Source organism: Ursus arctos, unplaced genomic scaffold (genome assembly GCF_023065955.2).
Source record: "Ursus arctos isolate Adak ecotype North America unplaced genomic scaffold, UrsArc2.0 scaffold_31, whole genome shotgun sequence".
NCBI lineage: Eukaryota > Metazoa > Chordata > Mammalia > Carnivora > Ursidae > Ursus > Ursus arctos.
The window spans coordinates 14,208,888-14,235,000 of record NW_026622997.1 but is presented as its reverse complement, the minus strand read 5'-3'; the positions used below and the strand labels follow the sequence as shown (position 1 = coordinate 14,235,000).

The 26,113-nt window shown below is 38.7% G+C and overlaps 1 protein-coding gene across 1 annotated transcript in view; it reads left to right on the top strand.

The window, feature by feature from the left end:
* The window catches only part of LOC113264239 (uncharacterized), a gene marked incomplete at its 5' end in the record, with an annotated part of 288,777 nt that overhangs the window by 3,763 nt on the left and 258,901 nt on the right, over window positions 1-26,113 (top strand). Inside the window, one exon of the mRNA XM_057304793.1 lies at window positions 12,738-12,824. Coding sequence (XP_057160776.1) covers window positions 12,738-12,824 — 87 coding nt within the window. The remainder of the gene's footprint in view (window positions 1-12,737; window positions 12,825-26,113) is intronic.

Below are 26,113 nucleotides of genomic sequence, written 5' to 3'. Positions count from 1 at the left end.
TGAGTGTGGAGGTCCACGCAGGGCTGGATCGCACGACGCTGAGATGAGGACCTGAGCTGAAATCAAGAGTTGGTCGCTTAACTGACTGAGCCACCCAGGCACCCCTAACATCATTTCTATGATACAAAAAAAGAGTTTGATTACAAAGGGTATTCCTGGAGATAGGCCGAGTGAATTCTTCTATGTACTAGGAATTAGTAACTTCTCCATGCTTTTAAAGAAGGTTTATTCCAAGTGTCAAGTACCTTGATGTTGGCTTTGTATGTCTGAGTTTCTGTAAGGAGAGTATAATTGCTTAGATAAATGTATGTTGATTTAGCATTCTGACATATCCCTAAAACTAGAATTTATGTTTCTGTGTTGGTGTTTCTTAACCTTGGCTATCTATCAGAATTATCTGGGGAGCCAGGATGCTTTGGAAGTTATAATCTCGGGGATGAATCTTGGGCAGGTCTATATTCCAAATCTTCTATAAGGCATTTCGATGGACAGCTGGGGTTGAGAGCTACTACTATGGGCTTATTCCCTTCTCTTGGAGATGAAAATGGGCATGGAAGGTAGTAATTGTCATGAGTGATACTTAGTTGGCCTGATTCTGGAAAATGGAGAGAGTGAACATTTTATAACTCAAAAGTAGAGCAGAGTGGAAGGAACAAAAAGAAGAAGGTTTAGATGGAAAATCCAGAAATGATTTAGTATCATCCTGACAAAACCAGCCAGACACATGGGCAGGCGTTATACCATCTCTCTTCTGGAACGTAGTCAACATTAAAAAAAAATTATTTGCTGCATTTCTACTCAAACCCATCCTGTTTGCCTGCCTTTGGAAGAGCCTCCAAAAAAGGTTTCATTTGCAAATGAAATGGGCAATTTTATGGTCTGTGAATGAAGAAGAATATTTGAAATATGTGAATTTAGAAACTTCTAGATATTATAGGACACAGTGTTTCTTATTAATACTTTTAAAAAAGGAAATTTATTTCATCTACCAATGTGATTACTTAGGTAAGAGTAATTAGATATTTCCCCCACAGTGCTATTAAAATGAGGACAAATCATCATCTTATCAGTAAATATCATTATATTTCCACTTTTTAGATGCTTTTAAAAAAGCATTATTAAGAATACATATGATTATTTTTGGTCACATGTCCTCTGTTCCATCTTGCTCAGAACTTCTGTTTTCTGTGTGTAGACTGCTTTTCTGATCCCAGCTCATCCCCTTTGTTCATTCCCAGCTATGCCCTGACCTGATGAGGATTAGCCTTCTGAGAAAGGGAAATTCTGAAGTATAGTACTTGAAAAGGGAAAGTGGCGGAGAGCCTACAACTGCTCAGAATTTCAAAAGACAGAGAAGTCAGCTTAGGTTCTGAACCTAACAAAGGCTGGAGGGCTGGATGGATCAAAAGGGAATATTTAATGACCTAAATATATAATACAGCAGCACTAAACAGATAGAGAATGCCTGAAGTCTAAATGGCAGTAAAATGAAATGTGGGACAGGTGTGAGAAGGAGCTATGGAAAGGCCTTGGGAGAGAAATAAGAAGGAATTGTAGAAATGGATAGAACAACAAAAACAAGAAGAAGAACAAAACAAAGTGGATAGAACAGGTCCACTGATGGTGAGTGATTTCACTGCACTTGGGAAGTTCCTTCATGGAGGTTAGTTCTAGAGTTCTTTCCATCCTTGCTTCACTTACTCAAAGTCCTAGGGGAGAGCATTGGGCTGGCCACGCTCAGGTCACTTGCTTGCCTCCTGGTTTTATCACAGCAGGACAAGGAGGTTCTGTTCGCCCTCCCTAGCTTCCGTAGTTGGAGACAGGAATCTGGGGTTACTGGACCGTCAATTCCCATTACACTGGGCATTAGGAAATTAGGATGCTGGTAGGGAGGGGAAATGGATGCAAGACAGCAACACAAATCAACCAAACAAAACTCTGATAACTGTCCCTTAACTCTGATTACAGTTCCTATGTCTTTGATGATTTACTGATCATATCTTATGGTTAATAACATCAGGACAACTTAAAAATAGGAGTGGTCTATGTGTGATTAGTTGGGTATAAAACGATTACTACAATATTTTGCTTAGGAGTTATATATATAAAATAAAAATGCATATATAATTCTCCATTTCCTCCTCCTCATTTGCCAAAAAGCATATTAATTGAACATTTTCCGTTTGTCAAGCCCTATACTACATATGGGAGATACGAAAGTGAGGGAGCAGACATGAAAGCTCTCTGTGTTCATCTAACATATTACATCTGCAAAGTCACATTGAGATTGTAATTAATTAATCCAGAATAATCTGGTACTCTCACAAAAGCATTGTTTTCTCATAGAGGAGTTTTATATCTATTTTACACATAGGATTTCTTAAATTGGGTTATTCTAGAAGTATGGATTAAAATAGGAAAAGTGTGTGTGTGTGTGTGTGTGTGTGTGTGTGTGTGTGTGTGTGTCTGAGAGAGAGAGAGAGAGAGAGAGAGAGAGAGAGACCAGGATCCCAGTTTAATTGAATCAAATATGTTCAGCCTCAGCCTGAGCGTGTGTGAGAATTTGTGGTTTAAAAGAGCCTAAAACGAATATAGCTTTTTAGTGAAAAAGCTGATATAGAAGTTTAGGCTTTCTGATAAGTCAATGATGTGGTTAATATCTTAGCAGTTGGACAGAAATCGTTTTTTGTCTTTTGTTTTGTTTTGTTTTTTGTTTATTTTTTTAAATCTAATTTCCTTTAAATGTTGGGTGAAAATTAAAAAAAATATTTTCTGGCTATCAGATTAAGGAGTTGTGCTATATCAATGAAATTCCATCTTAAATTCAAACTTCGTTAAGCCCTTTTCAGCTGTTATTTGACTGGCTCATTTGTTGCATTTCCATTTAAGAAAAAAGTAAGATGACCCCTAGGAAAGGGCTAATTCCAAGGAAAGAGACAGTCAGGCACGTAAACTTGATGTCATGCCAATTGCTCAAGGCCAGAGAGGAAGGATAATTTTGATCACAGTACAGTGTTTGCCAATCATATCGTCCCATGATCTAATCCCCAGGCATTTATTCCTGGGTTTTTGAAGGAGGGGCTTGGAATAAAAACTAAGATCTCTGTCAGTTGTTGGGGACCTCAGTGGCTCTACCTGCTACTTTGTATCATGTGGAGGAATATCATGTGGGCAAAGTGACGTATATCCCTTCGCTTGACATTGTCAGTGGGTGTGGGATGGATATGGGTGGGGGTCCAAGGTTTGATCAGAACCAGAGAAGACGTTAAGAGAGAACATGACATGGCTATAATGGATACCAGCACAAACTGGTATTGGAGGCAGCAGTGGTCGCTTGAAGTGGCCCCGGCAGCAGTTCTGGAATGGAGAGGAAGTGGTTTTCCTGTGGCTTCATGGAATGCAGTTGCCACCATTGATTTCATGATAAATACGGTTTGAAGAGCCCTTTCATTAGCATAAAAATCTTTACCTTGACAGCAGCAAAGCAGAAGGCTAAGCAGTGGAGGAAGAAAATGGTCGATGCTCCAAAGACAATGAGGGGAATTAGTTTGAGCATATATGATTTTAGGCCTTAGATTCTTCCAGAAGAAATGAGGGGTAGTTTGAAATAAAGGTAAGAGATTAATAATAGTTGTGCCTAAACTGAAAAAATCCCAGATTAGGGGATTTATAAATGTGACTCTAAGTCTAATTTCAGATTAGTGTGGCCATTAAAAAGATACTTACACACACACAAAAATAATAACAAATAAGTATATGCATTAAGTGCATAATTCAAATTGAGCAGATATATGATGAGAATTGTTTTTTCCCATAGTGCACATAACCTAGGTTATTTTATTTTATTTTATTTTATTTTATTTTAATTTTTTTTAGAGAGAGAGAGAGAGAGACAGCATCCGTGTGCATATGTGGGAGCAGGCGGGTGGGGTAGAGGGAAAGATAGAGAATCTTAAGCAACCTCCATGCTAAGAGGGAGACAACTGAGGGCTCGATCTCATGACCTTGAGATCATGACCTGCGCGGAAATCAAGAGTTGGATGCTTAACCAACTGAGCCACCCAGGCACCCCCATAACCTACATTATTTTAGAGGTGATATCGTATAAAAGTCTTTAGCTCACCTCACTTAGAGGTATTTTTCCCTTAAGATGGGAAAAAAGTGTTCTATGAAATTTATACAACATTTAAAAATATATATTTTTTGCTTTAAGACATTTCAAGTGTTATTAAGATAAAGGAAATATACAGGAAAATCATTTGCTTTTAGGTTTATTGAACTGACCTGGATTTGTGTCTGTAGATAAGATTTGGCTCCTAAGTGATTTGAATTTCTTTCATTGACTTCAAAGGCTAAAAATAAGCACTCAGGACAGCATCCTTCCTTCTGAAATAAAGAAATATTTTATAGAGATATAAGAATGATGAAATATTTGGTCAGTTTATACAAATTAACACAAACCAACTTAAGATTACTTTCCTGTACTTTTTTTTTTTTTTAAATGGAATAACAGTTTTAGAACATTGGTTTGTCCAGTTGGGGAAAGAGCATTTTAATCAGATGTTTGAGTTTCGAGAATTTCAATAGAATAAGAAAAGTTTAATTTATTGTCTTCTCAGAAGGAAAAGCCTATTTCCAGTTAATCAGACAGATTCGCTCAGGAAATCCGCAGAATGTCTACTTGTGTTGCCTTTTCCTACTTGTTAATGCTAAAACTGAAACCATGGGTAACATTTTACCAGCCGTTAAGCACAATTATTTTCTGTGTTCTCGTCAAGTCGATGTTAGCAAAACCCCCAATGGATGACTTTGTAAAATAGTATTTTATAAAATCTGTCATACATAGCTGGTTGGAATAGTAATTTTTTAAGAATGATTTGAACATTGGAAGATATTGCCTCGTTACTCCAGTTCACTGATTGAAACCCCTGGATTTATTTATATGCCGGTGAACTTTCTATAGCTTTAAAATAAAAATGTGAGCACAGGAATCTATACGATGGTGAAAAGTATGGTTAAGAATCTTAGAATCATAGAAACGTTAGACTGGATATCACATAGCTGATACTACAGAAGTCTGTTTATTTTCCTACTGTAAACAGCTACATAGTAAAAACTGAGAGAACAATGTTTTGTGATACATTAGTGATGCAGTGTGTTACTGGATTGTTTACGCACATCCTCTGAAGTACCTGGTGAAATTTTATTTTTTAATTTTTAAAAAAGATTTATTTATTTATTTTGAGTGAGAGAGAGAGAGAGAGAAAGTGAGCCGGGTTGGGGGGGGGCAGAGACAGAGAGAGAATCTCAAGCAGCCTCCACACTGAACGTGGAGCCCGACACCTGGCTCGATCTCACTACTCTGAGATCAAAACCTGAGCCAAAATCAAGAGTCAGACGCTTAAATGACTGAGCCACCCAGGTGCCCCTGATGAAATTTTGAAAGATGTACTTTTCTATCAGAATAAGAAGTTACACTATATCAATGAAATTTCATATAAATTTCAAGCTTTGCAAGTCTTCATGTTGACCAGAGTTCAATAGTTGCATTTCCATTTTAAGAACAATTTCATTTTTTCATGACCTTCGTATTTTATGCTTTTAGTATTATCTCCAAATAATTCCATTTAGAGTTTCCTTCAGATCACTTTTGTTTTCTATTAAAGAGAATTGAACAGAAAATATGACTTTCCTTAGTCTTCATCAGATTAATTGACCAAAAACCTTATTAAAAAAAACCCAGGGGAAGTCTTGAACCCTTTTGCTTTATGAGATAAAGTTTAGATGTCTATAAATTACCAGATTTTTTTAGAGCAAGGATTTTTCATTAAGATTATTTAAATGAAATCTAACAATCCATGATATTGATTCCTTCCATATTGAAGTGTGCTGTAGTATGATGAAAACATTACTACCTGAATGAAGCCTTAAATACAGTGCATATGTACAAGTAATCTTAGATCCAGGAGGAAGATGTATTGTTAAATGGACGAAGGCACAATCAAAAAGATTAGAGGGTGACTGATGTCTAATTTTAGGTACATCCTAATTTGACAGGCAATATTACACAGGACATACATCGATTGATTTCCATGTCGAGTAATATTGCCAGGCTTCAAATTACTTTGATATTTTTGGAAGGACTTTTAAACATGTGTAAAAAAAAATAACATATTTATACTTAACCTTTGAATTATCACCATTACTTAAGTAACGGAAAGATCTTCCTGTTTAGAAGTTGGCTTCTTAGGGACGTGCTTTAACTCTGAGGATTTGAGGTGCAGGGGAGCCCATGATACCTCAATGCCTTGGGGTGCCGGGGATAAAGCGTTCGGCAGTTATGCACTCAACAACACTCCAGTGGTTTGAAAGTTAAGATGCCTCGTAATTTACCACGAGGGAGGGCCTTAGGGGAAGAAAGAATATGGCTCAATTAATTAGTACTTGTTAGCAAACTTCAACTGTTACCCTATTTAGATTTTCAAATCACTGATATCTCAAATACCCACAAGATTTGGAAAGGAAGTGAGAATAAGCAGTTGAGAAAGCTAATTTGTCCAGCAGGGCACCAGCTCTGGAATATAGCGTTTGCAGGCAAGCAATTGTCACAGGTTAGCCTTTCCCTAAAGAAGAAAAAGGAAATGGTGTCCGTTTACTGTTTTTAGCCCTGTTGTTAAAAAAAAATCCATGCCTTTTAGTTTGAATTTCTGAATAAGATGAATATTCTGGACGACCACCTATGGATTCCGATGAAAAATCCAACATAAATACATGAATTTTTGAGAGCTGTCTGGAGCATTTTTAATGGGTGTTGGTTTTCTATACTCATTATCTTCTAAGTGGCTATTATTCATATTTAGAAAAGGTAATGATTCTATTTTTTAAAGGATTTTATTTATTTATTAGAGAAAAAGAAGGCACAAGCAGGGGGGAGGGGCAGAGGGAGAAGTAGGTTTCCCGTTGAGCAGGGAGCCTGAGGCGGGGCTCAATCCCAGGACCCTGAGATCATGACCTGAGCTGAAGGCAGATGCCTAACTGACTGAACCACCTAGGGGCCCTGAAAAGTTAATGATTCTTAATGCTTATCTGGTTATTTTCAAGCAATTATGCCAATAATATCTTCTTTGTTCTGGAAGTTTTTTGGGTTAAATCTCATATTTTCATGGTAGGGAAGCATATTATCTTCAAATAATAATTATACAGAACATAATTATTTTCAATAATTTTAGCTCATCCCCCTTATTTGTGTTCTAACTGCTTTGGCCAAGATTTCTAGGAGCATGTTGAATAATAATATTGATAATGAATGTTGGAGTCATACTTTGAGTTTTCATCATTGGATTTTCTTTTTTGATGTTTATTTGGGTTTTGTTGGGTCTGTTTAGATATTTAGTATAATGAAGACTTTGGTTTAAGATAACTATTCTTTATCATAGTGAAAAGTATTCTTGTTTTTTTAGTTGCCTTTAATTTAAAATATGTTTGTAAATCAACTTTACAAAATAGTATTTGGACTGACTTAGTGCGGTAGGGCATGTTTGAGTCTGACATAATTTCCCCTTGTTACATTCTATTAAAACCCCTGCTTTCCACATTTATGTTTCATACATCTGGCCTTGTGGACATTTAAACCTGAGTTCTTCATATTGGATTTTCAAAGAGGGGAAAATTGGAAGTTTTCTCAAATTTATTCATAAAGTTCATGGAAATCAAATTTAATTATAGTTATGGAGTCTTCATGCCTTTAAGAGGAATACCTTTCAGGAGAATATTCTAGTTTGTAAAATGTTGGTGCATGGCTAGAATCATAGAGTGTAAATTGTTTGGTTAGTTATTTAGTTTACATGCAAGCCTTGTGCTGATTTAACTTACTTGACTTACAGTATATTACAGAAAACATGATGATTGGTGATAAAAGACTGAGCGGAAGCAGGTGGATTCTCAGGAAAAGGACAAGAATGGAGTCCATAAAAACCTCCCAAGGAACAGAGAGATGCATTCAGATTTTCTTCCTCTGGAGCTAACCTAGCTGATTCAAAAGGAAGTGATTGCCTCGTTGAGCCAAGACACTTGCATGATTCACACGAGCCTTCCTCTGGTGGGCAATTTCGTTCTCGCTCTTACAGCCCCCAAGGAACTGCATGGGTGCACACTGGGGGATTTCCTGACCAAAGTTCATGTACGGTGTAATTTAAGTAAAAGCCCTGATTACATTCTGTGCTGCTCGGAGTTAAGTGATAGGAAAACCTGATATGTGTGGAAGGGCCGAGGCAAGTACATGGGCTTTCCTCCCCCAGTTCGGTAAAAAGCAGCACGAGCAATGCATTAGCTGAGGCTGATTCTAAACATTGAACAGCTAACCCTAGGAGGTTGGAAACAAAAATAGAGTAACCTAGCGTATCGACAAGACCAGTGTATTGATTTATTAATGTATGTATCACATCCAGTTGCTTCAATGGACAGCCATACTTTAATGTATATATATTTGCATATGCGATTCTCAGGTTATTCATCTGAATATAACAGTTAAATATCAGCCAAATTAAAATCTGTTGTATGTACATTACTAAATGCCCTACTTTGAATTTCTCAGTGGGTCTATTAATTTTCCTGTGAGATGATTGTAGATATATCCAAAAGCATATTTTGAATGATTAGGGCACTTTCAGAAATTTATCCTATTAGTAACCTACCTTCTGGTAATAGACACCCTATTCTGAAACCATCCCACTCTGTTAAATCCTGACACTATCCAATGAAACATGAGCAAAAGAGCTAGTGTTAAGATGAAGTCGTTGCCAAATTTATAATAAGCTCCATGTGCTTTACTGTCTTAAATTCTGCTTACTGTATTTAGGTTATTGGTTTATTAGGGCAACATATACTAATAAAAAGGAGGAATTGTTTTGATATTTAAGAATAGGTTCTTACCTGTTCATAAGCTGATCTATGTTATAGCAAGAAATTGGCAAAATTGTACTAAGTTACAAATAATAAATTGTAAGTATTACAATTACTTATAAATAAATTATATATAATTATAAATTATATATATACATTATAAGTAATTATAATTACAAACATTATGGATTCACTATCTCCATAGTCTTGAGAATATGGTGATTTAATCCAAGTTGTCACTCTTAGTTTGAAACAAAGACTTATGCAAGACATGTGACCCCTGCTCCCCCTTGGGGGGCATAATCATCCTTATCTGGCTCTTAATTTTTCCCATGTCACTAATCACTATCAAAAAAAGTGTAAAGTTCACATATTCATTTTTTTAAAAGATTTTCTTTATATATTTGATAGAGAGTGAGCACAAGCGGGGGAACGGCGGGCAGAGGGAGAAGCAGGCTCCCCACTGAGCAAGGAGCCCTATGGGGAACTCGATCCCAGGACCCCGGGATCACGACCTGAGCCAAAGACAGATGCTTCACTGACTGAGCCACCCAGGCGCCCATATATTCATTTGCCTTTATTCTTCCATTCCCAGAATGTAAGCTCCATAAAAGGAAGGATTTTTGAGTATTTTATTTTACTGACATATTTACATAATAGGCACTCACTAAATATTGGTCGAATGAATAGATCTGAAACATCATACCAGCATATAGTGACACCGTACAACAACTTAATAACAATTTGAACAGAAACTTGAGTTAGGGACACCTGGGAGACTCAGTCGATTAAGCATCCGGCTCTTGATTTCGTCTCAGGTCCTGATCTCAGGGTGGTGAGATCGAGCCCCACCTCTGGCTCCGAGCTCAGCACAGAGTCTGCTTGTCCTTCTCCTTACCTCTCTGCTCCCCCTTCTCTCTCTCAGATAAATAAATACAATATTAAACAAAAAACAAAAAAACATGAGTTCAACTCAATTCCTCTAGTGAGGAAGTTTCAAAATTTACTTCAGATAGTTTCTACAGAGTCTTCCCTGAAGTCCCCAGTATGGGCTGGGGGCTCCTGCTATGTGCCCCAAAAGAACTCCATCCTTTACTGCGCTATGAAATCTTAACCATGCATGTTTCCCTTCCTTGTTCTCAGAGCTCCCTGTGCTCTGAAGGCAGGACCGTGGTGTTTTGTTGGTTTGTTTCTAAAATCCGAACACAGTGTTTAGTTCCTAGAAAGCGCTCATTAAAAAAGCAAAGGGAAGGGGGTCTTGAAGGAAGAGATAGAGGGGATGGGGAATAGAAAGGAAGAGCTGAATAAAGGGTGGGGAAAAAAAGTTGTTCATTTAATCAAGATAGAACATCAGGACAAAGGAAGAATTTGGGTATTGCCGTAGGGTTCCAAGAGAGGTTTGTAACAAATGAATACAGATACTATGAGTACCTCTGTGTGCCAGGCACGCTTCTAGCCACTGAGGGGGCTGTACTAAACAAGGAGTTAATGTCATTGTCCTTATGGAGCACTTTGAGGTTAATCAAATTTTTTTGTTTTAGTTTTTAATTATTTTTTTGTGGGGGAGACAGACAATAAACAAGTATAATATTGTATATGTAAAATAAGGCACAACATAATGTAAAATATAGTGGAAAATGTATAAATCGTAACAATAAATGAATTACATTAAATATATGAATCAAAATATATGAATTATAATGTTATATAATATATAGTAAATATACATAATAAATATATGATATATACTATATAATATAATATGATATAATATAATGTAGAATTTGGGGATGCTTAAAGGGAATCCTTGGATTGCCTCTTTGTAAAGATTCCTCATCAGCCTTTACCTGTAAAATGCTCTTTGCCATATTCCAGAATGCAAAGCACAACATAAATCACTCCAAGAGTGGCGTTTATAACTTACATGTGTGCCTCAGCCCAGCCTGAATGTGGGAGGAACGATTTGCATAGATGTTGAAACCATACGTAGACCTTCCGGGGGCCCATCTCCTAGTTGCGTGTGGAAGCACCGAGCCCCCGAGGGGAGACTTGGGGGTCTGCAGACTCTCTGCACTCAGCTGGGTGGGACCCTCCTTTCTCAACTGACAGCAGGGATGAAAAAAGGGTTTGAGAACCTACAGACCAGATAAACTTCTCCAGACTTTTGGTTAAAAACGACTGCACTCTTTCTTTCTCCAAGGTCTTGATTAACTTGGTATTATTTACGAAGTCGTTTCCGTAGACAAAGAATCTAGTCTTGTATCGGAACGGGGGTGATTGCAAGCTCTGGGTACCATGGCTGACTGCTGTGCGTACGTGATAATAAGAAATACACTGCCACTTTTGCTTTAATAGAGGAGAATTATTTTGCTAGCATATGGAAGAGTGTGCTTAGGGTACCACAGTGCTTTGTGGTAGAGGGGAAAAAAACCAAAAACAATTACATGAATGAGGTAGAATGACTGTGTTATTGCAGTACATACGACCTTGATTACATACTGCCAAGACTCATAGCAGCCCAGTAGTTGTTGACAGATAAAGTAACAAAAATGAAACTCATTTATTTTTTCTTTATTGAGACCTCAAGGAAAAGCAGATTTTCAGTTCTTGTACTTACTACGTTGATAGAACAGAGACTGACAGCAAAAATGTGCCGGTCCAGAAATATAAATTAAACCTCGGTTCATATCAAAATTCCATTTAGTCTTGGAAAAGGAGCTGCCGTTTGGATTATTTTTGATCCTAAATCAAATATGTGATGGAGGATCGCAGTATACCTGGTATTTCTTAACCCTTTCCTGTGACAATACTTGCAACCCGATTGTTGTTTGTGGTCGACGACGCTTTCTTTCTTTCTCAGTGTTTGAGGCAACTTGAATTATTGTCAGGGTGGGTTATATTTTGCTGAATGCAAATTGCTAGCAACAGACATATATATTTCAGTCTGCAGGAAGTAGGAAACTAGATTTGGAAAATTGATAACAGACCCTTTTCTCCATTACAAAGTCCTATTCGATGCTACAGTTTGATTATTGAGACAAGGAGAAAGGTAAGTGAGAAACGTAAAGTGAGGATTTTTGGATTGTTTGTTGAGATTATTGATGTGTATTGAACCAAATTTCTGACTAGATCATTTGTGCCTTCCCTTCATGTAACTTAAATTGACAGAGCAAAAAAGACCTCTTACTTTTCTTTTTCTCTGTCTCCTGCCCTCCTTCTCCCTCCCTCTCCCCTCCCTCCCTCCCTCCCTCCCTCCCTTCCTTCCTTCATTCCTTCCTTCCATCCTTCCTTCCTTCCTTCTTCCCTCCCTCCCTTCTTTCTCTTTCTTTTCACTTTATCTCTCTTACTTTATTTTCTAATGTCAACATAGAAATTTTGCTACAGGTTCTCATAATTAAGACACTACAAAATTGATGACAGAATTCTGGAAACAACAACACGGTAGACTTGGGGAATGGACCTACAAGCTGGTAAACAGAATGATCAGTGAGCCCTAAACATCGTTCTAATCCAACAATGTCCGTTTCTTGAGTATATCCCAAACATAATTTTGCTGAAGGTTTTTATTATTATTATCCTAAAGTCTACATTTGATCATTTTCTCATTAATTTTTTTAGCAACCGAAAGATAGCATGAACTTGTTTCTTGAATTACCTTTTCTGACCTTTTGCAAGATGATAATTACAAAAAAGGGAGGCCTGCAAGGACTTGTACAAAAATTAAGCTTATAAAGTAGCTAAAATGGCCCTTCTGTGCTGGTGTCGATTTCAAAATTAACATTTTGGTTCATGTGCTTCTAATAATCACTGACCCTTACTTCATGTACTTTCCACAGGAAATGAATACAGCAGAAATTACTTTGACCCACTGATGGATGAGGAAATCAACCCAAGGCAGTGTGGGATGGAGGTCAGCAGAGAGGGTGAGCTAGAATTAAGTATGTAATTTTTGTGTCAGAATATTCTTTTCCATTCATGAAAATGAGGTGACAAAGATCACACGTGCAGTTCCGTTTAGATTTTGCGGCTTACAATTTAAATGGTAAGTTTTAACCACTAACAACATGATGGGCAGTGAAGGTAATTTTTGATCAAGGACAGCCAGCTGGTCAGAGAGAAGAAGCAGGAATTTGCTTTCATTTGACGCCGCCGGAAGCGGTTTGGTGTCTTTATAAGGCCCGTGCTATGGGTATGAGGAACCTCATCACTTTACAAATGCCATCTCTGCTCTTTGAGTTTAAAATGAGCATTCTTGCACGCGCAGCAAAATTCGTCTAGTGTAAGAAGTTTCTGTGCACGGTGACTATTGGTTCCTTTGTTCAGAGGCAGGGAACCACCACAAAGGTGCGGTGATCTGATGATTTCCTCTTCTGTAACCTTGAGTCTAGTTGCAGCTGTAAAATAACCATTCTGAAGACCACGTTCCATCACTGGGCACCAGTCACTGGATCTGGACGTTTTAGGGAAAGGCTGGGGTAAATCCTCACCGATAGAGGGGCTCAAGCATGGTGCAAAAATTATTTTAAAAGATAGTTTTCATAACTACATCTCTATTTAGACAGCACAGAATCCACGGATATCATCAAAAGACGTATGTACAAGAAACAAGGCGAGAACTTTACTCTCAGGGCAGTTTTTACCAGGAACTCAAATCAAGGGGGATTGAAAACTGGAAAAATCTCAAACTTTTCTTTGCCCAGCACACTTGGGGATGAAAGATAATCCCAGTGCGTTCTGGAGAGAAGTATCAATTGGATTCTTCTTGAAGTCTGTTTTAATTCCTTGGAGATCACAATAATATAGTTGTATTTCGTGGAGTTTTTGTACCGTAAGGGCGAAAGGACTTAATAAGATGTTCAGTGATATATGAAAGAGGAATGCTCTAATCACAGATAGGCAAATGACCCAAAATATTGTGGGTCATTCTTCCCTACTAAGCAGTGATGGCCCATTGCCTGGGGTTCCCTTTGGGTCCCACGTTTCAGAGCAGGCAGCTGTCTTTGTATCCAGTTTTAAGCCCGCAATTAGTGATCATTTCTTTTTCTTTTTTTCTGGGCATTCAAACCTGTGCAGTTATTTCATTTAGGGGAATAGGCCGTGCTGACGAACACAAGATCGCCTTCCACACCCTCTCTGGCACAGAGCCGAAGACCGTGCAGGGACGTAACGGGGCCGGGATGGGCCACCTGAACAAAGGTGCAACGCCCAGCATCTTGTGTGTGTGCCCCATCTGTGTTCACCCTCGTTCAGCTTTGTTCTCATATTTGTTTATAACTTGTTCTTGTCCCTCAAATCAATACAGCTTTTATTGCATCTTTAAGATGCCACAAATAAGTCTGAAAATTCATCCGGCATCTTGCTGTTCATGTACCTGGACAACTTAGATCCTATTCGCCAGCCTGCCAGACTTGTCCTTTTTCAGAAACATAGACACCATCCCCCAATTTTCTGTCATGCTTGTTTTTAACTGTGGTGGCTTACTGAATCACAGCAGCTGAGTGTGATACCAGTTCCGTGTCATTTCCTGTAAGAATTAACTCCTCTTTCCTGAGTTACTGAGCAAGCAACACCTGGTCTCATCCAAACTCTGGGGTTTTATTTTTCACCCAGGAAATTTCAGATTTCGACAAGAGAACTGTTCTCCTGAATGACAGTGTCGGTGGGGAAGTGAGAATTCCCAGGCCTCATCTTGTGATGGAAGCCCAGTGTCACGCCCTTGACCATGTTCTGTGCATGACTACAGACAGTGTGGACAGTAGCCAGTTCTTTGCTGTTTCCTATCACTTGTCAACTCAGAGCCTCTTCTATTTCTTTCCAAGGGGACTGAGTTCTACATTGATGTGATTGAAGTCTCTTTTCAGGGTTCCTCTGGGGCCCTTCACAGTAACAGTGTCCCTTCAGAGTGATGTCGACACTTTCTGGAATGTTGACAGTCTGATTGCTGAGAATGGTCTTCATTTTCACCGTAGATGTGGCAAAGCTGTTTATGATTTGTACCCTACTTGCTTCCAAATTGTTTGAGGCAGCTTATAATAGAAATGTAAATGCATATGGTCAGAGCAAAGTTCAAACATAGATGAAAGAGGGATTTGAGGACACCTATACAAAGAAGTAAATGTACGAGAAATCGAGGACAATATTATAACTATAATTAATCACTTACTCTTACTTTGTGTTTCCTGGAAATGAAACATAAAGGGACATAAGTTGGATAACTTTCAATGTTAAAAAGAATTTATGACTCTTTTTCAGTGTCAATAACCCACCAACACCACCACTGCTTTATTTTATTTTATTTTCATTATTTTTTAAAGATTTATTTATTTATTTATTTATTTATTTGGGAGAGAGAGAGAGAGGGCAAGTAGATGGGGAGGGGCAGAAGGAGAAGGGAAGAAAGACTCTCAGTCAGACTCCCTACTGAGCATAGAGCCCGATGTGGGGCTCCATCTCACAACCCTGAGATCAAGACCTGAGCTGAAATCAAGAATCAGATGCTTAACCAACTGAGCCACCCAAGTGCCCTTACCGTTTTATTTTATTTTATTTTTAATTTTTTTAACAGTAGATCCTGGAAGGATAATATTATGTTAATTTTTTATCTAGCAAAGATTGTAAAAATAATGGGCAACTGGTTCTTGCTTCTTGGTCAATACGTTTTATTAATATGGAATATAGATCTGAGTGCCATTACGAGGCATCTACTGCATAGCTCCACACATTGTATTATTTTACAATTTGGATATGATTTGATGTAAGTAATATTAGCTTGTGGATAAGTCAGGGTTCTCCAAAGAAACAGAACCCAGAACCAATAAGTAGACTCTCTCTCTTTCTGCCTCTACATATACATAATACATGTATATTATACATGTACATAATACATATACAATATATGTATATGCAGAAAGAGAGAGAGAAAGAGGGAGATTTGTTTTAAGAAATTGGTTTATGTGATTGTGGGGACTGGCAAGTCTATCTATAGGGCAGTCTGGTAGGGTTGAGATTCAGGTAAAGTTTGATGTGAAATTCAGGCAAGCATTGATATGCAGTCTTGAGACTGAATTTGGAAGGACAGTGGACTGGAAGTGGAGGCATAATTTCTATATCACAGTGTTGAGGAGAATCACTTCTTTGGGAAACCAGCATTTTCTCTTATGCCTTCAACTGATTGGATGAGGCCCACCCACATTACCTGCAGAGTAATTTGCTTTACTTGAAGTATACTAATAAAGAATACCATCACAGCAGCATCTAGACTGATGCTTGACCAAATAACTAGGTACCCCAGCCCAGCCAAATTGACATATCAAGTTAACCATCACCTGTTGTATTTAATAACAGCTAATTATTCATAATAATATCTTATGGAGTGTTGAGGCCCATGGATTTGACATACTAAATGTGTTCTCCCTGATCACCAGACTTCAATTCTGTTTCTACTCAGTCTCAAGTGAACCCCAGCTCCTGCCTGGAATTGTTGGACCGCTTTTGTCCACATCCACTCCTCCTTTGCTTTAATCTATTGTCCACACAGCATCTTGCTTATCCCTCATTGAAGCTCTCTTATTGTTGCCTGTTGCTTTCAGGGTAAAGACCAATCTACTGTCCTTGCCCATCTCAGGTCCCCTGAGCTTGCTCACCAAGCTTTGGCCACCTTGGACTTCCTTTGTTCCTTATATGCATGGAGCTTCCTTTTGGACACTGAAACCTCACAGGTGCTGGGACAGCCTCCTTACTGGCCGTTGTACTTTCTTCCTGAAGATTCAGCTTACACGTCAATTCTCCACTTCCCTGACTAAGCAAAGTGATGTTTCCCTGTCTACCTTCTTTATCCAACTCATGGCGATGATCACTAAACTATTTATTAGTGAGGTGACCTGTGAAATGCGTGTCTCCCCTAGTAGACCATCTCCTGAGCACAAAGAGGGCAGAGATTCTGCTTACCTTGTTCACTGATGAATTTTTAAGACTTAGCACAGAGGTTGGCATAGAGATTGAGGTTGACTTGAGAAGTCTTTGTGGCGTGAATATATATATGAAGAAATGAATGGAAAGTGCTAAGCGTAATATCCCAGACATGGTGAGCCTTCTGTACACATGAGTTATTAGTACTTCCTGAGTGCTCAAGGGGTGTGTTAGGCTAGACATAGCAGCTCTGGCCAGCCAATGCAAAACTGTCCAAAGTGGTTGTCATTATCTCTATTTTTAAGATGAAGAAACAAGCTTAGAAAGATTTAGTAGTTTTCTTAAGATCACAGAGCTCTGGCAAGCACGGAGTGGAAATCAGATCCCTATCTTTGGCACTCTCTGTTCTCTTTTCCCTCAGGAGTTGCCTTTGTCCTGTTGGCTTCCCACACCGCTCCCTTTGAGGAAAACTTCTGAAGAGGAAAGGAAGCAGATTGGTTCAAATTGTTGAATTTGAGTTTGAAGGGGACATTCTCTTGCCTTCAGTTTCTGTCTTATGTAACCCATTTGACCCTCCAGGGTCCTATTGGGGCACCACTGACGGGGTTTCTTGCCAGGTCTGCCTACCGAAGGCACTAGAACCTCTACAGCAATTATTTGTATGGTATCTCTTGTTCAGGTCCCTCTCCTATGATACCCCAGAAGCTGTCTATAATTCATTACTTCATAATGAAAACAAAAACACAGGTTCAGAATGACAGAACCTAAGCTATTGAAAAATTTTGTACTTCGTACAATTACTAAGTAGTTAACCACAAACAAACAAGGAAATGGGGGTGACTGGCCTTTGCTGAGTCCCTACTATATGCCAGGCACGAAGCAAGGTGCTTTATGTGTGTTATCTTCTTAACCCTCACTTCCATCCCACTTTTGGGGCCAGGAGATCAAAGCTCAAAGACTCTAAGAAGTTGCCCCAAGATTACAGAGCTAGTAAGTGACAGAGCTGGGATTTGGACCTAGGTTTGCCTCTCTCTAAAGACGGTGTCTCTGTATTAATCCCATTTACCTTTCGTCTATCTGTTTGCTTTGACATGCAAATTGTATGTTCATTTATTCTTTTCTGTGACCCTCATTGGTCTGTCAGGATTACCTAGTCCTTGTAGTGAGGCTTTTATTACATCTGCAGAGATTTCCCTGTCTATGAATCTGCCATTGCTCGTTGTTAACTTCCAAATAAGAGTCTTTCATGAGCCATATATCAACTTTATAAGTTTAGTAGCTGTTCTCACTAAGAATTATCAAGTTCCAGACAATGGTGGAATATAAGTTCATGCTTCCCTAATGCACAACCTGCAAAATGTCTTCCAGGGATGGCTCCTCTCCCTTTCCCCCAAATGTTGGGGTGGTAGGAAGTTTGCGCGGGCTCTTGGCAGGAAAAGAACATTTGCAGGTCAACTGATACGTGAGAAAGTCATCTTCAGGGTTCAGTGAGCAGAAGCTGACTTCAAAGACCATTTTATGTTAGTTACACTTTCAGACATTCTATCTGGCTCCAGCAGCCTAGGCTTTCCTGAATAGTCATCCCAAGTCCATGAGCACAAGCTACAGTGAATTTCTTTCCAACACTGATGTTCAAAAAAATCATAGGGATAGACGGAAAGGGGAAACCTAGAATTTTCAGGAACTTCTCACTTGGACAGTGAAGACCCCTCAAGGCTCTTCCAGAACACTTGCTGTTGGATGTGCTGTTCAGATGTGAGATGCAGAATAAGCTACCATCCTGGAGTTGGCTCACCCGTGGAGTGCAAAGTGAGAAGTTGTAGAAACACGTGGGCTTTATTAAAACGACCTCTGTGAGAGTGCAACCACGGTCGAGCTAGTTCACTTGCCCCTGGAGGAGGGGAACATGTCTGATTATGTATGTATATTCTAATTCTGAGACTGGGGTCGTCATCCAGATTGGCATCATTTCTATTTGGTTCTATCCAGGGGCAGATCTACCTAGATGACTCTTTAAACCCTTTTCCAGAACATGTTTTTTTTGGTCATGTGTTTTTTGTTTATTTGTTCCCTCGGGTGTTTGGTTTCCGTTTTTTAACGACATAACCTTGTTACTTTAAATTGACAAAAGAACTAAGTAGCGCTTGTATACTCTATTATATTGCAATAGCATATATCAAAGAATTTAAGTCCACCTAATGCCACCTGAGTTTGTTGTTTCTTACACATATGCAATAAAAAATAGGATATGCAGAGAGTAGGTAGTGGAAAACACTCATTCATTTTGCTTATATATTCTGTTGTATGATTTAACAAACCATAATGACTTGTTCTGAAATGATTTTTGTGTGGTCCATGTCATAATCCATTGAATATTAGATCTTTTTATTGGAGAAGTATCCCATTATGAATACCTTGCAATATACATTTAAAAGTCATTGTCCCAGTTATCATTGACTTATAAAAGGTGTTTTTTTTACATTTCAGAGCAAGGCAGCATATTGAATAGAATTTGTGTCTATGACCTATAAAATAACTAAAGAGCGATGATGATTAATATTTTTTTGTAATTCAATTTCATGTTTATAAATTAACTGATGAGAAGGTTATCGTAAATATGTTCTTTTAACACCCCTACCAGCTGATAATAGAATTCTCTATGATCGATTAATGAGGCTATTTGACAAGAGTGGACAAGGAGAAGCCCAAGGTAAGAGAATCATTATTTTCAATCATTTGTATTAACATTAGTTGTAAATTCATTAAGATGTTTTCTTGCAAATGCTGATCTGTGTTTTCTAAACATAACCACTCACTGACGACCTATGTGTGCTTTTGATGGTTGCAAATACTGAAGTAGAGCTAAAGTTGGGGGGAAAGGTAACTATGGCCCAGTTTTCTAGAATTACATAGAATTTATAACCCTAGATAGCGAAAATGATTTACTTGCTATTGCAGGATGTTACAACGAGATATGACATATTTGGGTTCTCTAATATGGTGGCATATGCCACTCTTTTAAAAGAATATGTTTTAGCTTTTAGATAAATGCTTTGGGTGATAGAAGACAAGCAGTATATTGTTTTCAGCCTTCGCATGGAAATTCATACTTGTGAATGTTAGGCTCTTTAAGTAATTCTCATGTGTATTAATCTAGGAACTTAAAGGTAATCCCTTAAAAACTGAAATCTAAATTCTTAGGTTAACACATATCAATTCATGCCAGAACCACACTGGGGATTTTACCAAAGCATTAAGTGTAAATTGTTGTAGTCACGTGTATTTAAATTCATGAGGAATCATTCTATTAAGCTTTTTTTTTCCCCTCAGTGTATGCTTAGTTCTTCTCAAATGATCATTGTCTCTTCCTTATTTAAATAATTCTTTAAAATTCTTGAGGAGACGGGGCTCATGGTTGAGTCCTCCATATTTTTACTCATTTTTCTATTGAATTTATGCTTAGTTTTCACCATTTGGTAACTGCGTCACCCCAATTCTTAGCCTTTCTTTGCCATTTCTGCCAAATGGATGTATTATCCCTTCCACAATGCAGTAGTTATGGGGATTAAATTATTCATTAATACATGGACAGACATCATAAGCACACACAGAAAATAAGATAATTGACAATGATGAAAAAAATAATTACCGGCTAAACATTTGCTGAGTGCTGGCACTGTCCTAGGCACTGTTCAATTCTAAATAGGGTAAGTATTAACTTACTCAAACCTTCTAACAATCCTGAAGGTTAGGCTGCCTTTTTTTTTTTTTTTTACAGATTTTATTTATTTATTTGACAGAGAGAGAGAGACAGCCAGTGAGAGAGGGAACACAGCAGGGGAGCGGGAGAGGAAGAAGCAGGCTCCCAGCGGAGGAGCCTGATGTGGGGCTGGATCCCGTAACGCCGGGATCACGCCCTGAGCCGAAGGCAGACGCTCAACCGTTGTGCCACCCAGGCGCCCCTAGGCTGCCTTTTTAATCCCCATTTACAGAATTGCATCCCCTAAAAATGTTATTCCTGCCTAGATACATCTCCGTTAGCTTTTTTTTACTTTCAGTTTGTGTAACTTTTTATTTCTTTTTGTCTTTATAAACCAAGCAGATTCATTTTCAGGCCAGCTTGATCCCTCATTTTGAGGGATCCTCACTGGAATGAAGAATTAGGCAGGATTCCCCAGAGAAGCAGAATCCAATAGAGCCAGTAGAAATCGAGAGAGATTTATGGGGGCTGGCAAGTCTGAAGTCCTTAGGACATACTGGTAGGGTGGAGATTCAGGTAAGAGTTGATATAAAATTCAGGCAGGAGTTGAAGTCTTGAGTCACAATTCCGCAGGGCAGAGGCTGGAGATTCAAGTAAGAGATAATGTTGCAGTCTTGAGACTCAGTTTCTTCTTTTTGGGGAAACTCGAATCTTTACTCTTAAGGCTTTCAAATGACTGGATGAGACCCACTCATGTCACAAAGGGGGGTCTGCTGTGTTCAAAGTCTGATGTACATGTTAATCACATTTAAAAATTACCTTTAATGGCAGCATCTAGACTGGTGTTTGAACAAATAACTGGGCACCACAGCCTAGCCATGCAGACACAGAAAATGAAGCACCGAAAATCACTATGTTTAAATTAGTGAGATCTCTATATTTTTAGTCTAACATGTAAGTCAGCAAGTATATATTGAATATCTTTTGTGTTTGTGTGCTAGGCATTGAGCGATGCACTTTTATACCTGTTATGTCCTTTCCATTCTGACAAGTCTTTGCAGCTTGGATCCTGGAAACGACCCAGGTACACATTTACAGGTGGCACCTGATAGGTTTTCGAAATCATTTGTGAGCTTTCAAAAGTCTTATGGAATTTACAGAATGGTCAGTACTATATAGTCAGACATATTGCACAGGAGGATACAATTGAGACTTAGAAAGTTTAAAAACTTGTGCAAGGTCATACGGTAAACCAGTGGACAAAGAAGGAAGGCCAGCAATCTGCTGGACACTGAAGCCCGGTTCTCTTTCCCAGTACCCCACCTCATGTCTTGCTGGACATCAACCTCTCTTCCTTTGGTTCAAAGTGTCTAGGTTTTTGTTAAACTTCTGACTTTGGAGACATGGAAAATTCCATATTTTATCTTCCAGCATTTTTTTCCCCAAGCCTGGAAGAGAGAGGATTATTGTATATTTACGGTGTACATCTAGCTAGATGAATAGATGCATCCTGTAGATGCTACTGTTTTCAGAAGATAGAGAGAGAAGGAAAGTACACACACCATTTATATAAATGCAGGCATTGCTATGCAAATAAACAAGGCAGCCCAAATAAACTTCCTTTGTGTTTGCAAAGCTCAGGAACTGTTCTCAGGGATCCTAACTTGGAAAATGAACCCAAGGGCTCTGGCTTCTCCCAAGTTGATTTCAGCAAAACAGTGAGCAAGTGATAAGACATTGAGGTAAACAACATGAAATATTAACACACAGCAAAGCAGAGTATCTACACTTCGGGAGGTATTTGGTAAGTGGGAAAAAGGCTTTCATGGAGAGCTTGTACTTGACTCACTTTGGGAACATGACAGGAAGAACAAGAGTTGTTGGCGTTGGACTTGTTTTTTAATCTTAAAACTTGTTCTGGGCTTTAGCAATTTCCCAGTACATTAAACAGAAGATAACTTGCTAAACTGTAGATTATGGAAAACGAAGCTTTACCCCCGACAAGAAAAAATGTGGTTAGAGGACTGTGTGTTAAGCCAATGTTTAAGTGACAGAGGGCAAGTCAAATTTCGTGTGATTTTCTTGGGGTAAATAGACGGGAGCTTCAAGGAGATTTTGGATTCTGAAGAGCCAGTGAGTTCCAGAAAGAGACCCGAACCCCGCAAAGAGGACAGCCAAGCCACCTCTTCCTACAGTGAGGCGTCTGAAGGACAGGTGCAGAGAAGTGTAATGCTGCTCGGAAGTTCTTCCTTGGAACAGGTCAGCATTGCTTACATATCCAAAAATGTAAGATAATCCCTCTTTTTAAAATAGCAAGCTGAAATGTCAGTCCTACACATTGTCCACTGATTTTACTCAAAAACATACCCCTGTCTAGAACACACGATTCATGACTTGCCCAAAACTTTTCCCTTATTTTTCATATACCTTTTAGCAAGCAGAACTCATGCTATTTATCAGTATCAATTCCAGCCCTCACACAATTTAGTTTTACTTCATCCGGTTTTATTTCATTTACCCCAGCCAGAAAGGTAGGCTGATTCAGGATAAAGAGGAAAAATATCGCCAGAGGAATGGTACTTCCTTCAGCCCATTGTTAGGAGGAGGAGATGAGCCATTTACGAAGAATCCAGCACAAAGGAGGCACGCAGAGAGAAAAAATGGTAGTCCCCTTCCCAGGCCAACACTTTCCACTTTCTCACCTTCACAGCGTCAGGAATTTCCCTGAACATCTGTGCGGGGAAATACTTCAGATGTGGTGTTGGAGCTCATGGCTTTCACCTTTGGTTCTGATATTTATATGAATTTAAATCTCTGTGTAAAGTAGGATGAAGTAATTTAAGCCTTTTATGGTTGTGGTGAGGATTAATAAAATGTGTCCAAGTGCCTGGCAGTTAATGTTTCTCTTTTCTTATGACCCATGTTACATATTTGTTGAGACTGTTACCTATGCTTACTTTTTTTTAAAAGATCTTATTTATTTATTTTGAGAAAGGGAGAGAGAGAGAATGAGAGGGAGAGAGAGAGAAAGAAAGAGGGAGTGAGAGAGAGAGAAAGAGAGAGAGAGGGAGTGAGGGGAAGGGCAGAGTGAGAGGGAGAGGGTGAGAGAGAATCTCAAGCAGTCTCAGCACTAAGCGTGGAGCCAGATGCAGGGCTCGATCCCACAACAATGAGATCCCTGAGCAGAAATCAAGAGTCGACTGCTTAACTGACAGAGCCACCCAGTCACCCCACCTATGTTTACTTTTATTGCTATTGCGAGGATGAACTCATACTTATGAAAGTCAAGGTGTTTATTTCTATTTTTTTAAAGATTATTTATTTATTTGTCAGAGAGAGAGAAAAAGCACAAGTGGGGGGAGGGGCACAGAGAGAAGCAGACTCACCGCTGAGCAGGGAGCCCAACCTGGGGCTCGATCCCAGGACCCTGGGATCATGACCTGAGCCAAAGGCAGATGCTTAACCGACTGAGCCACCCAGGTGTCCCAAAATCAAGGTGTTTAAATGGAGATAGGAGAAGATCTCAGTAGGGGTGAGAGCTGTTGGGTGACTCTGTTCTCAAACTATTTGTCTATACCTATTAATTTATATGGGGACTGGGTGGATGGCTTTTCATCTCAACATTACGTGGCCTGTAGTGTGGAGGTGGGGGTGATGAAAGAAACGGGACTGCAAAAAAAGAATGAAAAGGACCTTTACTAAAATGTCATGGGACTGGGCTGGGAATTGTCTGGTACAGAGATCACTGTGGGAAAACTCAACAGACAGAGATCCTGACAGTTGATGTGTATCCTGTAGAAAATAAATAAATAAATAAATAAATAAGACTGAGTACTACAAAACCAAAAGAGCGGCAGTGGCTTGCAGGGGGCATGCAACAGAGAGTCAATTGAGTCTTGGAGTCAATGAAGAGGTCCCGTTTCAAGGGTCATGCAAATGATGATCTATTACTTTAATTGTTATTGCTTGGCAATTTAGTTATCTGAGTATATAAAACTCTTTAGAAATATTTGCACTACTTTATATATCTTGTAGACATTAGAAAGCTTGTAGGAAAGACATGAAATGACTTGGGTCTGAGAATTATCCAGTAAGAAATAAAACTAAACAATTAAGTGCATAACATTAACAAATTTAATCACAGAAGAAATCCAGGGAAACAATAATGTATTGTTTTTTGAATAAGTATTGAATTAAAAATAAAATAATTTTATTTTTCAGCTACCAAAGAGAAGTGTTTTCCTGGACATATCCTAATATTTACTCTATATGATGTACTTGCCCTTAATTGGTTGCAGATAACTAGGTTTTCCTCTGAATTTTAATAATAATTCATATGTTTAGTTTATTCAATTAGGAAGCCATGCTTTCAAGAGGTTTTAAGAAATTTATGTGTAATATACTACGATAAGGAAAATTATTTTAAGTGTTTGTCTTGATTTTATTTTATTTCTTTATTTTTAATTTTTTAAGAAGTATTTTATTTATTTACTTGACAGAGAGAGAGAGAGAGAGAAAGCACAGGCAAGGGGAGCAGGAAGGGGAGAGGGAGAAGCAAGCTCCCAGCAGAGCAGAGAGCCCGATTTGGGGCTCAATCCTAGGACCCTGAGAGCATGACTTGAGCCCAAGACAGATGCTTAACCAACTGAGCCTCCCATGCACCCCAAGTTTTTGTTTTGATTTTAAAAATGAAATACAGCATTTAGGATTGTGGTGGAATAACGTATTACCTTGAACCAAGTGTCCTCCAGGGAGACATTCTGAAAAGCTTATCAGTGTGGACTGGCAGCTAACCCTACTTTTCTAAATTCTTCCTAACTGCCTGGCATTTGGCAACGGGCACTTTTGTTTTTTTGTTTTTTGTTTTTTTTTTAAAGATTTTATTTATTTATTCGACAGAGATCGAGACAGCCAGCGAGAGAGGGAACACAAGCAGGGGGAGTGGGGGAGGAAGAAGCAGGCTCATAGCAGAGGAGCCTGATGTGGGGCTCGATCCCATAATGCTGGGATCACGCCCTGAGCCGAAGGCAGATGCTTAACCGCTGTGCCACCCAGGCGCCCCGGCAATGGGCACTTTTGAATCAAATCATCACGTGAGTGAAGGTCAAGTCTGAACCCTCACTCTTGAATATCAGAGAAAATGTAGATGTGTAAAATCCAGAATAAAATCTCCATAAATAAAAGATGGCTGTCATAAAACACTTGAACAGATTAACCAGTATATTTTCTACTCTGCGCTTAGCACATAAACTTTTTGAGATACAATGGATTTTAAAAAATCACTAAGTAGATCTGTATGAGCTAAACTTCTATTTTATTACTTCACCAATACAGTAACTTATCTATCACTCCTTAAATATTACATTAAGCATAAATACAAATTAAGATATAATGAATAAAATTATAAAGATAAACAGAACAAGAGTGCGAACATTATTTCATAGTGAAAAAACAACCACCACCGTAATGTCTTTCCACATGTTAATTCAAGGGAAACCGTAAGGACACTGCCATGGTCTGTAGTTTGTAAGCATCTGCCACATTTAGTGCCTTTTCTGAAGCAGGTAGGGAAAATGCCCTCTTGTGACAAGTGGGAGAGATGGT